General features: G+C 41.8%; 1 protein-coding gene across 2 annotated transcripts in view; it reads right to left on the minus strand.

Annotated features, from left to right (window-relative positions):
- Positions 1-7,830: 7,830 nt before the first annotated feature.
- EFL1 (elongation factor like GTPase 1) overlaps positions 7,831-15,243 on the minus strand; it is a 73,737-nt gene continuing 66,324 nt past the window's right edge. For both annotated transcript variants that reach the window (XM_068143467.1, XM_068143466.1), the window contains exon 20: positions 7,831-8,243. In XM_068143467.1, coding sequence (XP_067999568.1) covers positions 8,055-8,243 — 189 coding nt within the window. In that variant the 3' untranslated portion in view covers positions 7,831-8,054. The remainder of the gene's footprint in view (positions 8,244-15,243) is intronic.

The raw sequence follows: 15,243 nt of genomic DNA on the forward strand, positions 1-15,243 counted from the left end.
GGTTAATTGTTATAAAATGAGCATTTAAAGGAGCATTAGAGAAATATAAAACAGACTTAAGGTCAAAGACATATTAGAGGCAACTGGAAACCACTGCTTAATGGTTGCATCACCCCTGCCACAGAAATTTCCAAAGGCTTTTTTTGTCACTGTAGTTCCTACCTGGATGACTTCGGTTTTACATCCCCCTATGAACAAAGGAGGAGTAAAATCTCACAGTACTCCAGAGGTAAGTCTAGCCAGAAAGTTACACTACCTTCAGGTATGACAAAGGAGGAGGACTCTGAAATCTGCCACTGACTTTAAGTCCTCTTAAAGAATGATTAAATCTGCCTCTTCATCACAATCAACCTTACAGCTCTACTGGGGACAACATTTAGGCTAGCATGGTATGGTGACCAGGACAGCATTTAGGCTTGCACGGTATGGTGGCCAGGACAGCATTTAGGCTTGCACGGTATGGTGGCCAGGACAGCATTTAGGCTTGCATGGTATGGTGACCAGGACAACATTTAGGCTTGCATTGTATGGTGGCCAGGACAGCATTTAGGCTTGCATGGTATGGTGGCCAGGACAGCATTTAGGCTTGCACTGTATGGTGGCCACTCCAACTATTTTTCCCTAATTCTAAAATTATAAGGCAGATGACTGCTCCCATTTCCAAATGCCACAAAATCATCACTACAGTGAAAAATAGCTTTCATGGGGCACACAGAGGTAGCAGGGCAAGGATCAGTTTGTACTAACTCCCTTCTAAAAAAGTTTGTTTCTTATTCCGCTGCCTTCTTTTTACAGGAAGATTGTGGACATTGCCTTATTTTTTTTAAGCCAATCTATAATTCCAGAATTGTTGTTTTCAGGAGAATACAGCAGAGGAAACACATAACTGTCATGGAGCCATTACTAAAGCCCAGTTTCTTCAGACTTAAGTTTGAGGTCATTGCTACAGCAAAACAATTAGCAAAATGAATAGAAAAAATAGAATAGAATAAACCAGGTTGGAAGAGACCTTCAAGATCATCGTGTCCAACCCATCAACCAATCCAACCCACCTAAACAACTAACCCATGGCACCAAGCACCCCATCAAGTCTCTTCCTAAACACCTCCAATGACGGCGACTCCAACACCTCCCCAGGCAGCCCATTCCAACGGGCAATCACTCTCTCTCTATAGAACTTCTTCCTAACATCCAACCTAAACCTCCCCTGGCACAGCCTGAGACTGTGTCCTCTTGTTCTGGTACTGGCTGCCTGGGAGAAGAGACCAACCTCTGCCTGTCTACAACCTCCCTTCAGGTAGTTGCAGACAGCAATAAGGTCTGCCCTGAGCCTCCTCTTCTCCAGGCTAAGCAGCCCCAGCTCCCTCAGCCTCTCCTCATAGGGCTTGTGTTCCAAACCCATCACCAACTTCATTGCCCTCCTCTGGACTCGTTCCAGCAAGTCAACCTCCTTCCTAAACTGAGGGGCCCAGAACTGGACACAGTACTTGAGGTGCAGCCTAACCAGTGCAGTGTACAGGGGCAGAATGACCTCCCTGCTCCTGCTGGCCACACTGTTCCTGATGCAGGCCAGGATGTCGCAGGGTAGCAGTTTACACATGGGCTGAATCATTCAGGAAGCAATGGAACAAGAGTGATTTATTCACTACCTGAGTTAATTTTTTAAAACAGAACAGAAAAATTCTGGAAAGAGCTCTTTGAAGATGGGGGAAAGCCAGCACTGAATTGGTGATGATGATCAGCCTGCCTCTCATTTGTAATTCTGCTGGAGGAGATGCAGATTTTAGCTGTGCTTTGTGACCATTTCACAAAAAAACCCTGGCATAGCATTACTGAATTCCCCTCCCTCTCAGGGGACGGCAAGCACGTTTGGGAGCGTGTAGGAAATGCAGGGTTCCAAAAGGCTACAGATTCTTCTGACTAAAGTTTTGGTTTTGCTGTCTGTGCAGATTATTATTCATTGCTGGCCTTTTAGACCCAGCAGCTTTTCTGGAGGGGAAAAAAAGTCAGTAATGGATCTAGTTATCTCACTGGAGAACAATGAGACATATCACTTTCATAAGGGTGAAGGACAAGTCTCTTATATGGCCATCAAAAATCCTAACAGGAAATAATAATGGAATTTTGCTCCTCTTTTTGTGGCTCAGATTCCAGAATCAGCAAGTTTTACAAAGATAAGCAGTTTCAGTTAAAGGAAGCAAATAGGTTGATAACAAAAATGTCCCTCTGAAGAATCAGTGGCGGGGCATGGAGCTGGATCTTAGGTAAAAGAGGAAACGAAGGAGGAGAGATCAGTAGAGGCAGAGGAAGGATACATCAGAAATAAATAAATAACCCAAGCTTCTGTGGGAAAACAGCATCTGTTGAAACAAAACTCTCTGTCAAACAGCCCAAACTACTTCATGGTGTCTATTTTTTCCTCCTGTTAGTCATGGTTTGCAGGAGTTTTATAATCATGGAATGATACAGCTGTAAAAGAGCAATGCCCCTCCAAATGTTTAAGTTTAGTTTATTAATAGAAACTACACAATTTTTATCTTACTGACTTTTCAGTAGAGCCAAACTAGCACAAACCAAGTCAAAAGGCAGATACTCACACTAGAGCATATGACTAAGCCACATTAAGTAGACAAGAGATCAAAATTCAGAAATACTGCTAAATCAGAGTTGTCAGGGTTGGAAGAGACCTCAAGGATCATCTAATTCCAACCCCTCTGCCATGGGCAGGGACACTTTCCACCAGATCAGGTTGCCCAGAGCCACATCCAGCTTGGCCTTAAAAATTTCCAGGACCACCTCCCTGGGCAACCTGTTCCAGTGTCTAACCACCCTCATGGTGACGAACTTCTTCCCAACATCCAATCTGAATCCTCATCTACCATTCCCCCTAGTCCTATCACTACCTTTCACCCTAAATGTCTCTCACCAGCTTGCCTGTAGCCTCCTTCAGATATTGGAAAGCCACAATATGGTCTCCTTGGAGCCTTCTCTTCTCCAAACTGAACAGCTCCAACTCCCTCAGTCTGTCCTCATAGGAGAGGTGCTCCAACCCTCTCATCATCCTCGTGGCCCTTCTCTGGACATGTTTCAGCACATCCAGATCTTACCTGTAATAGAGGCTCCAGAACTGGATGCAGTACTCCAGGTGGGGTCTCATGAGAGCGATGTAAGGGGGAAGAAATCACCTCCCTCGACCTGCTGGCTGTGCTTCTCTTGATGTAACCCAGGATCCAGTCAGCTTTCTGGGCTGCAAGTGCACACTGGTAGCTCATGTTGAGCTTCTCATTCACTAGCACCCCCAGGTCCTTTTGTTCAGGACTGCTCTCAAGCCAATCACTGCCCAGCCTATATCAGTGCCTGGGACTGCCCTGACCCAGATGCAGGACCTTGCACATGGTCTTGCTGAACTTCATGAGGCTGGCTTGGGCCCAGCTCTGCAGCCTGTCAAGGTCCCACTGGATGGATCCCTTCCCTCCAGCGTGTCTGCTGCACCACACAGCTTGGTGTCATCAGAAAATCTGCTGAGGGTGCACTCAATGCCACTGTGCACATGGCCAATAAAGATGTTGAACAAGACTGCTCCCCGTACTGATCCCTGAGGGACTCCACTTGTCACTGGCCTCCACTTGGACATGGACCTATTGACAGCCACTTATTGGGTGCAGCCGTCAAGCCAGTTCTTTACTCAGCGAGTGGTCCATCCACCAAACTCATATTTTACCAGCTTGAAATGGTAAGTACATGCAGATGTTTTATCTTGTATGCAAACTATTTGCCTCAGCACCAGTACAATCAGCCAGGCCTATGCAGACATCTCCTGCTAACACTGTGTTTTCCTTCTCTGGGCTGTACTGGAAGCAGATCACCGATAGTGCAAATTTGAAGAGTAAAACTGCAAACTGGTGAAACAAACTGAAAAATGAATGCACCTTTCAGCATTTGACAGACATATTTATGCATGGCTTTATTAAAAGAAGAGTCTGCTCCAGGTTCTGCCAACCTCTCCCCAATTCTGCAGAAAATTCCCAAGAAATCATCAGCCTTTCTTAGAAACACCTCGTGCCTGGTAACACTACCAATGTGGATTTTGTGTCTTACACGCCTCAGTTACAGCTGAGATACTATAAATGAGTCCAAAGAGTTCAATTGCAGGCTTGCAGTCCAAAAAAAGAAATTAAAACCTTAAAGAAAAGATGTTTCAGCCAAAGAAACTGCATTCATGTGGCCTTCTGCAGATCAAATTCTTATCTGCTGGGGGTGAGGGAGGAAATACAGGAGGAAAATATTCCTGTCAGAAATATAAAGCTTTGGTGCATACTTCTTAGCTTAAAACACTTACTTGCAGGTGACTTTTCCTATCAATGATAACCTATATTACACACAAGTTTAATGAAAAAGCTTTCAGATGCATAGAAATGGTCAGCTATAGTCAAACTAAGAAAACAACAACAGCAGAACCCCTCTCAAATCACAGTATGAGGAGAACGTTTACTACGGGGAAATGTTGTGTAAATATTTGATCTTCAAAGATCATGGTTCAGAATTGTTTTAATTTCCATGGGTTTTTACATATCAGGAGTCATGTCAGTCGATGGGAAGTTCAAATAAGCAGTGGGGCTCTAGTAGGATGCAGAAAAAGAAATCAAAAAGTAAGACTGAACACCCTCCAAGGAAAGATTTCAAATCATTTTATGAATATCAAGGGAATGTGTGTCAACATTACAACAGGTACTAAAAAAGATCCTGGCACTATTTTCTTCACTGTCCTTCTCCTATAGATGATGCAACAAAAAAAAAACCCCACACTCCTTTGCCTAGTTTCAACTCTTGAGTTTTCACAGGCAGCCTGGCATGAAAAAGCATCAAAATGAATCAGAAGCTAAGTGAGAATTCAAACCAAGCACTGAAAAAAAAATATGGTGCTGACAAAATAACCCAGCTCATTCACATCCTCTCCTCCACATGCTCGTCTATTTCTGCTTCCAAAGGAAACGAGGAAGAAGCACAGAAAAGTCTACACAGCATTCTGAACCACAGTTAGAAAGAAGAAACCCCTGTAGAAGAAGCAAAAACTTTAGATACCCTGTCCAAAGAATTTAGGCTGATATGACCAGGGCCAAGAGAAAAGTCACCTGAATTCCCAGTTTGAGTTCTGCTGTCAAGGCACACCATGGAAGGTTTTAAGCAGACCTGCAAGCTTCTGTTCCTCAGGCTGTCTCATCTGTATTTGGTATTTGTCTGGCACTAGGTTTATCAATGAAAAAGGTTTCAGACAGATATATTCAAGGAACACCTCTCCAATTAAGAGTGCTGTTACTTCCAGAAGGAACTTGCTGGTTTCTGATTTATTCTTCTCCAGGGAAATTCAGCCCCTGTTTGAATGTATTCTTTCTACAAAGTGGAATCATAGGTTTATCATTTGGCTTGCCCAAGGAATAGTTATCATTCCCTAATAAATTTGACCACATAGGAGCTGACTGTTTCTATACATTATCAGTTCTAAGGAGCCAGCGTAGCCAAAACATCAGTTGAGGGTCTAGCTTTAGAAAGTTGAAAGTGCACTGAACACATATAAAGTAATTTAAAAGCTGTGTATAGTTATTTTAAGTATGTATTGTATTTAGCAATAAAGGTGGTAACAGAAAATGAAAGTATGTAATGGCTAACTCTCAGTTCAATTGTTCCATGGCTTGCTCCATCAACAAGTTATTTATCCTGCTTTATAGAGATCTTCCAAAGTGATGTCATATTGTTATGTATGGACAATAAAAGTGGGGGAAAACAGCTATATCAAGTTACTTCTTGAATAATACAGAGAAAAATGGTTATAAATGCATGGCACATTAGCAATTAGATTCTCTTCCCACTAGGAGCAACAGTCTCACAAAACAGATCTCAAATACTGCCACTAGCAATTTATTTCTTCTTCTGCTAGTTAGTGAAGTGTTTGCTCTTTACAAATAAGTGTTGCAACATCCTGTAGCATCAGTTTTATGCTGTTTGAGATGCAAGCCAAAAGTACTCCAAAAATATGAAAGCTATTGTTAAATCTTTTAAAAGCTGTGTTAAGGCTCTCTCTGCTCACTTAAGTATAGTAGATAACAGTAAACAATTATGTAGTCAGAAGAATGACCAACCTGTCCATTTCTGCATCTACATTCAAGCACCTTTGTGACTGCAGGCCACATATTCCTAACTCTGCCTTGGAGTCAACTAGTAAGGTAGCTGTATCAACCAGGATGTCACTAATAACACTTATATCTGGACTGTTTTTTGCAGACTGCAGTAAATTACCATGCATTCCACAGCCATACCAGCTGGCAGTGCCAAAACTACCTGAGTATGTTAGCTCAAGCTCTAATAGAGCCTCCATGCAGACACCCCTTGAAAACCAGCAGCCATTTATGGAACAGCCTTCTATGAAAGGCAAATACTTCATTTGCTTGAATAATTCATATAGTCAATCTTAAAAGGAAACATTTCCACAATGAAAACAAACCAGCTGGAAAAGAAATGGCTGCTATTTAAAATAAAAGTTAGGGATTCAAAATCCTTCTACGGGGAAAACAAGTAGCAGTTTTCTTTCTCATGGAAAGCAGCACTGACTCGAGTTAATTCTGCCTGCTGCATTAATTGACACACAGAGTATTTTTTTCAGAGAGATCAAGTAGGTGCTAAAGGAGTGCAAGGCAATCATGAATCAAGGAAATGGTTATATTAAGGAAATAGTTATGGTTATATTCAGGAATTAAGGAAATGGTTATAATCTGGTAAACAAAGGACAACCTATCTGCATGGCTATCTGAAACAGAACTCTTTGCAATTAGTGCAGAGAGGAGGTAGCAGGAAGTCAGTTCACACAACATTTAAAGACTGATTTCCCATTTAACTAAATATCAGAAGCTCTTCCCGGACACCCATCCTACTCATTCTTAACCTTCTACAATTCCTGTCCATTCCTGTTACAAATCTAGACTTCAATTTTTCTCAGCTAAAAACTATGCCCTGTGAGGACTTTTTTTCCCCTGTTAGTCTTGGTCAGAATCATTTTGCAGCCTTCTGCATCCCAGACACCTGCAAACAGAGCAAGTGTCCAAGTGCTTCCCTTTGCTGAATTCAAGACAAGCTGAATGGGTAGAAATTTCTGCAAGAGCCTGTAAACAGTCACAAAGGATTGGCAGAGGTAGCTGCGTGCCTAGTTTAAAGACAGCAGCTCCCAGCTTAGCAAGATGTGTACTAAGGAAGAAAAAAGGCCAAATCTCACTTGGTTTGCAGTGTTTAGTCTTCCATATGTGCCATCTTTGTCCTCTGATTTAAAGAAAATACATTACTGCTTTAAATGACTGCTTACATAGAGTTTAGAAACTCCTAATAGACTTCTCTCTGCTTGCATCTAGGTAACTGTGGGAAGTACTGGTGAGTAACAAATACACTACAGAAATTAAAATAAAGAACAGACTAAAAAACATCATAACAAACATTTCACTGTGAGGGTGACAGAGCACTGGAACAGGCTGCCCAGGGAGGTGGTGGAGTCTCCCTCTCTGATTCAAGACTCGCCTGGGTGCGTTCCTGTGTGATCTGGTGGAGGTGATCCCGCTCTGGCAGGGGAGGTTGGACTGGATGATCTTTTGAGGTCCCTTCCAGCCTTTGAAATTCTGTGACTCTGTGAACATTAAGCTAAGTTGAGAGCAGTGGGGTTTTTTGCAACAAACTAGCTAACCGGCTCTAGCTGCAATTACCTCTGATGAGACAGACACAAAATTAAATGAGGAGTTTGTAATCCTGTGACAGGAAATTCAACAGAGCAGCACATTTCAAAAATGGAGATCAACTGCAATGCATATGCCTGCATTTTATTTAAATAAATAAATAATTTCTCTGTATAAAAGTTGGAAAGGCTTGGAGTTTATTAAAACATAAGCCACAGACACTAGAGCATGTAAGAAAAGTGGTGTCAAAGAGCAACGTCCAGAGGAAACTTTGAATCTGCTGCATAGAAAATAATCCACCCGCACTTAGCTGAGTCAGGAAGAGCATGGAAGCAGGCACAGCTACTTATTTCGACTGAGAGTTCTCTGCTTTTCAGCGTGCTCCACGATTTTTTCTTCTACATAAAGTCCCTTCCGCTTCCTTACTGCGTTCATGTACTTGCGGGCCTGGTTCTCCGAGTCAGCCTTTTCCCCAAAGTGCAAATATTCTTCTTCGGTGGTTGGCACCCAGAAGGGATCACTTGAAATGATCTATAAAAGGGGAAGGAAAGAGAAAACACCACAACAAAAAAACACAGCAACAAATGAGTAAAGCAAGACCAAGGTTTCTCAGTGCATTTCTGATCATAAAGCTGTGATGTAACAAAGGGTGAAAGCAGAGCGGGAAGGGTTGTCTGGAAAGCCTGCAACTGGCTGTTTCAGCAGAAGACAAGAGTTAAGATACACTGTGTAGCATGTGCCACAAGAAGCCCACAATAGCTTTTCAAATTCAGTGGCATTTATATCTTTTTTTTTAAAGCAAATTTAATTGCCAGTCAGCAAACCATGCCAAATACCCTTCTAAAACATCACTTCAAGAAGAAATTCCTTATTTAGAACATTACCTCACTCTGATTTAGAAGAACTGAAGGTTTCATTTCTGTGCCCTATGTTCTTCAATCCCTCTGTTGGGCAGATGGTTTAAAAAAATCATTATTCCTGGTGCTAACATATTTCATAGAGCTGTTTTTACAGCTTAGTGTCTCAGGGGACCTCTTCTAGAAGAGATTTGAGATTTAACAAGACCCGAGAGTAACTGCACATGTCCTTGTTCCCAGTTCATCCTACAGACCCCACACCTCTCAGAATAAGAGAGCATTTCAAAGATGTAGTTGTCTTACAAAGACTAAATATCTTCTGCCTTTTCATCCCACACTGCAAACCTAGACATTTTTAATTCCCAATCAAGTAGTGATAGGACTAGGGGGAATGGAATGAAGCTGGAGGTGGGGAGATTCAGGCTAGATGTGAGGAGGAGGTTCTTCACCATGAGAGTGGTGAAACCCTGGAATGGGTTGTCCAGGGAGGTGGTCGAGGCCCCGTCCCTGGGGGTGTTTAAGAGCAGGCTGGATGAGGCTCTGGCCAGCCTGATCTAGTGTGGGGTGTCCCTGCCCATGGCAGGGGGGTTGGAACTAGATGATCCTTGTGGTCCCTTCCAACCCTGAATGATACTATGATACTATGATAAGTCTGAAGAAATAGTTGCTCTCTACCTTTGGACTATCTAGGCTCCACACAAATTCTAGGCTAGCCATAGCTAAGCATTTCTTTCCTCACTGTCGGTGATTCTCAGGTAACTTAAGAATCTTTAGTTACAAGTAATGGTTTTAAGACCTACAGAAAAAAGAAAAGGAAAAAAAAAAAAAAGGAGGAGCCACCACCAAGTCTCAGCTCCTAACAATCTGCATCAGTTCCCCTCACATGTTAAGCTGCTGCAGGCACAAGAAATTACTGTGTAAGTGTAAGCAGCTCTTGGAAACGCTCCCTAGGGAACAGATGTCTGGGTGACCAACCAAAATTGCATAGGGTTATAGTCCTCAGACTTAGCTTTCCTTCTCATTAGTGAACAATTAGCCATATAACAGAGCAAAATAATACTGTAGTTGATGAACATTAAGTGAAAAATAGAATGACCTTCCAAGAATGCTAAGTGTGAATTCTGTAGTGAATTTCAAGACTTCTTTCACCTAAATTATTACAGAGTTCCTCACTTTTTACTAACCTCCCAGAGGTAACACTGTCTCCATTTCTTAAAATCCTTGTGGAAAAAGGGGTGCAGAAAGGCTGGGGAGGGACTTCTTAGGATCTCAGGTAGTGATAGGACTAGGGGGAATGGAATGAAGCTGGAGGTGGGGAGATTCAGGCTGGATGTGAGGAGGAAGTTCTTCCCCATGAGAGTGGTGAAGCCCTGGAATGGATTGTCCAGGGAGGTGGTTGAGGCCCCGTCCCTGGAGGTGTTTAAGCCCAGGCTGGATGAGGCTCTGATCTAGTGTGGGGTGTCCCTGCCCATGGCAGGGGGCTTGGAACTAGATGATCCTTGTGGGTCCCTTCCAACCCTCACTGATACTATGATAAGTATTAGTTGCTCTAAGAATGGCAATAGCTATGACACTTATTGAGGGCAGCATTTTATAATCATTGTAGCCAGGAGGGTGTTGGTCTCTTCTCCCAGGCAACCAACACCAGAACAAGAGGACACAGTCTCAAGCTGCACCAGGGGAAGTTTAGGCTCGAGGTGAGGAGAAAATTCTTCACTGAGAGGGTCACCATCCCTGGAGGTGCTCAAGAGGAGATTGGATGTGGCACTCGGTGCCATGGTTTAGTCATGAGGTGTGTGGTGACAGGTTGGACTTGATTGATTCTGTGATTCCTGAAATATATAACACTAGCACTAACATTAATAGCTGACAAGGAGGGAACAACTTCCCAAAGCTAACAACATTAGCCTAGTGTTAGGAACCTTTTCTAGTGCTATAAACTCACAAGTACTTTTAACTGCTACATGATATTTCAAACTAAGCAACATTTCTTAAAGCTTGTTACACAAATAAGCAAGAACAGGACTAAAAGCATTTTTTAAGATGGACAGTCTTCCCCAGAACTATCAACCACTGAAACCACTGCTTTAATACTTCATCTTAAATAACACCTAACATGATCAAACAGTGCACTTTATGGGGAGTTAGGGAAATTGCTATGGCAGAAGATGGCTGGTTTGTATTAGGTAACATTGTAGGTTCAAGCCTGCAAAACAGTATGTTAAGCCCTTAAACCAACAAATATAGTTCTGCTTTCTTACAGTCAAGTATATACATAGTCCTGGTAAATTATGTGCTGGAAGTGACATCCAATCTCAATTATTTATGTAGGAAGTGACTATGCATAGGGCTCTCTGGCTGAAAACCAAAAGCAAGTAAAACTCAGAAATAAACAGTAGGAAATTTAGCTTTCCAAATGTCTCTGCATTTATTTTTAACATAAAAGGACAGACTGCCTAACCATAGAAGAATCTGCCTGGGTCTTAGCCATTTTGATGTGTTGCATAGGGCCTTATAACCAATGCCTAGAAACTTAAAGGGGATTCCTTAACTGCTAACATCAACAAAAAAGGAATGGTGCCCCACTCTTGGGAGAACTGAAAAGTTTTACCATTATTTTATGCACTAGAAATGAAAGGGCAGTGAAGAGTACTGCAGTTTTATCCCACTTTTGGGCAGAAGTTGCCTGCTGACTTGATGCAGTTGTAGTGATGCTACCACTGAACATCTTCAGGGTAGAGAAGCACCAGGGACTTCCCCATTCATCATCTCATTAAAGAGCTGAACAAACCAAAATTTCATAGTCCATGAATAAGGTGATTCATGCTCAATGGATTGCCTCCAGTCTGTACTGCCGAAGGAGACTATACGGCTACAGACTATGATAACTTCAAAGGCTATTAGTATCCCCTTTGATATTTTTTTCTATTAGCAAGAAATTTAACACCTCTGTTTATGCAGAGAGAAACAGTGGTTCTTGAAGAATGAACACAAGTCAAGTCCAAAAGTATACAAAATTGAACTTACAGATTTAATCTACCTGTAAATATTTAGATAATGTGGTGATGGATGCTTAAGAAAATCCCCAGGTTTGACAGACTTGTTCTACTAATGTTAACTAAAGTTTTGCTAAGACTCTTCAACTGATAATAATCCTTTATGCTTCAACAGCTCTCTCTCCCTCTCAGAAAATCCAACACAGAGGGTTGAGCATGTGTACACAGCAAGGGCAAACCTACAAATTCATTGCGTTTTGGGGCTACAGAATCCTGAATAAACCTCTGATGCAGAGCAGCACTGTCGAGAGACCTAAATGAGGATTCAAAAAGGCACCTCAGGAGCTAGCTTTGCTTCTCAACCTAAACAAACAATGCATGCATGGCATACTGGTTCTAGAGCAAGTGACTGTGGCATCTGAAAACTTCCTTTAGAGGCTCACATGCATCTGAATGGTTCAGATGCTGCAAAAGAGAAGGTTAAGCAGAACAAGCTATTTTTATTACCACAGCATGGCAAGTAACAAGAACAAGGAAGGCAGACCTACCAAGTCAGATGGAACCTCGGGCATCAGCTGTGCACTGCCTTTAAGAAGCCTGCAAACAGCCACCTTAACATAACCCTAACATGACTCCACCGAGCTGACACTGACACAGCCATACCCGGAGGAGTAACTTCTTAGATGTTCCCATTCTGTAAGTGTATTTCTGCACTACATCCTGCAAGGCTCTTCTAAAAACAATTTCTTTTAGAAAGTGAATTAGGTTTGTGTAGGGGATTACAGCATTTACTCTGTTAGAGAACAAGCAAGCACTTAAAATGTAATACAATAAAATGAACTTGTTCACAGCAGCTGATACAAATACAATTCTTAAATGACAGGAATGCTCCTTAATAGTATTTTTCAATAATATCTTCATTGATCTGCTTCGTAGAAGCCTGGAGTGACAGAGTTGGTTTGAAGTATGACTATAAGCAAACCACCAGAATTCCACTGTACTTAAAGAAAAGAACAAAAGCAACAGTTGAACACATGCTGAAGAGTATTTCATAGCTTACTACAGAACTGAGCCCATTCTAGGTATACATAAAATTCTGGTTATAATGAAGTCATTTGGGATTAGATATTTCTAAAGAAGGTAACAGATTACTTCAAACACTCTAAGTGCAAGGCTATGCTTGAGAAAAATAAACTATTCCAAAGCAACATGTTTCATTGTGATTAAATATCAACTGTTCAAACCAATGCACCCAAACAATGAAGTCTCAGAAGACTTGTTTAGTAACAGCATGCAGAGTAGCATAGGCAAGAGAGCTGTCAATTTCTTTTAGCCTAACAACCTACACATTAATTATTCAACCAATAAATGTCTGCATCTTTATCAGAGACATACCTGCAAGAATTAATCCCTAAAAATGCAAACACTGTGAGTGTACTGTGTTAATACTGAAAGATAATACCGTACTAAATTCTGTAAATGACTGTGTAAGCTGATGTAATACTGAAGATTTGAGCTAGAACAGAACACTCCCAAGTCAAGGGAACTTGGAATTTTAAGCCTTAATTGGAGGATAATTTATTATTTGCATTTTAGTGGCACCCAGATGGCTCCAATAGGGATCTGGGTCCCATTGTCTAGTGTATTTCACAAAATGATGGCATGAAACAGCCTCTGCCTAAGGCAGGCTGATTATGCAAAACAAGGTTGAGAGAAACATCAAAAGCAAACAGAAGGGATCTGCCTAGTTCATCCAAGAGGTCAGGCAGATCTGGGAACATAGCCACGTTCCTAGTAGCACTTCCCCTACTGGGCCTTACTGACTGATGAGGACGGAGAATTTCTTTTGAGCCAAATATCACCAGTGTGGAAAAAGCTTTAGTTGGACCATGAATAGAAAGAGCAGTTTTACACTGTCCAACGAAGACCAGCAAGCAACATTATGGCCTTTGTCAACTGCTTAGTAAGACATCTCAAGAGCTACTAAATTCAGAGTGACTGGGTAATACCACAAGCAGCCCTTAGAAGGTCAGGAGAAACATTATGCCAGAAGCTGCATTAAAACCAAAACTTCCAGAAGAACTATCATGCACATACATGGTTTAATTGATTAGGTGGGTTGCATTGGTTGATAGGTTGGACGCGATGATCTTGAAGGTCTCTTCCAACCTGGTTTATTCTATTCTATTCTAATCATATCTATCACGTCCATATACCTGTCATGCACATAATATATCTATCATGTACATAATACAGGCTTCATCATATCATATTAGAAAGATACTTCAAGAATATTCACAGGTCCAATGATGTCCATCACATAGTAGTGACAGACCAAGCAACTGACTAAAAGTACAGCTGTCTTAGATGTATGAAGGAGCCCTGTCATACAAAAATTACCTCTACCTCTCAGGCAGAATGACAGAGCTTTGCAGAGTTTTAGGGGAAATGTGAACTTAAAACTTTTGTCTGCTGGGTTTTTTGCAATATGCTGGGAAGTGCTGTAAAAGTGTTTCTGCACTGAGAATACCCAACTGGTGCAAGGCCGCTCTCTTGTCATACTACCACCAGAGAGTCTGAAGATTGTAGTTATTCAGCAATTCTGCTGTTGAAGGGACAGTAGCATGAAATCCCTCTGCCACTGCTGCACAGAGGCAACACTGCTACTAGTTTAGCAAAAGGCTTATTTTGTCACAAAAATATGCGAGCCTGATCTTCAATGTGGCAAACCCAAAGCAACCTTCCCCACCGACTGGTTTGCCGGGTGGAAAGGTGACTGGCTTGCACAATCATTTTTCCTGCTGCCACTACATTTTAACATAATAGCTGTAATTATAAACTCTCCTGAGGGTCAGTTTTAGAAAACAGTGACAGTGGTTCAACCCACCCCCTCCTATGCATATCTGTAATTACATGTCAACATTTTCTGATGTGAAATTCATAACAGCTGACAGAGTGAAAATATGCACCGAGGTCTGGGCATAGAAGGGAAGGTCAGAGAAGCAAGGGGCTTAGGTTTTTGCTTACTACTGGAGCACAGTAAACTACAAATCCCAAAGAAACTGGCACAGAACAATGGTTAGGTGGAATTAATACCCTCTGATGGGTGTTACTTCAGGGCACTGATATCAGAGGTGTTCAGACAAAAGACCAGTTAAGCCACAAAAACCTCACCCCTGCACTTCAGATGAGAACATCCCAAACTGGTGAGACTACCACATGCTACACTGACAGCACTCATTGGTTTGAGGTACACCTAATCTGTTACTGGCTCATATCTAGATTCCTACACCTAAAATACTGTTGCTTTATCTATTTTTTTTGTGTGAGCACCACCTATGGAGGGTTGCCTTTTGAAATGGTTTTTTGGGTGGTTGGTTGTGTTGGGTTTTTTGTCTGTTTATTGTTGTTGTTTTTCCATACAGTGTATCTGTTTCTTCTCTTCCATGGTTCTCTGTGAAGTCAGACTTTGTTACAAGAAGATGAAATTAAAAGTCCTGAGGGGAGAGAGACAAGTCCCTGGTCCACTGTATTTTCCTAACACCAGTAAAGTACCACTGCCAAGGAAGACATAGGATACTTTTCTAAGCTTACTGTTTCAAGGATTCCCAGCTCTTCTGATAGTACATGACTTGGCTAGTTTGCCAAGACCCTCCTTTCCCATCAGCATCCACATAA

This window comes from Melanerpes formicivorus, unplaced genomic scaffold (assembly GCF_026170545.1).
Source record: "Melanerpes formicivorus ecotype bairdi unplaced genomic scaffold, bMelFor1.0.p_v2 SCAF_10, whole genome shotgun sequence".
NCBI classification, from domain to species: domain Eukaryota; kingdom Metazoa; phylum Chordata; class Aves; order Piciformes; family Picidae; genus Melanerpes; species Melanerpes formicivorus.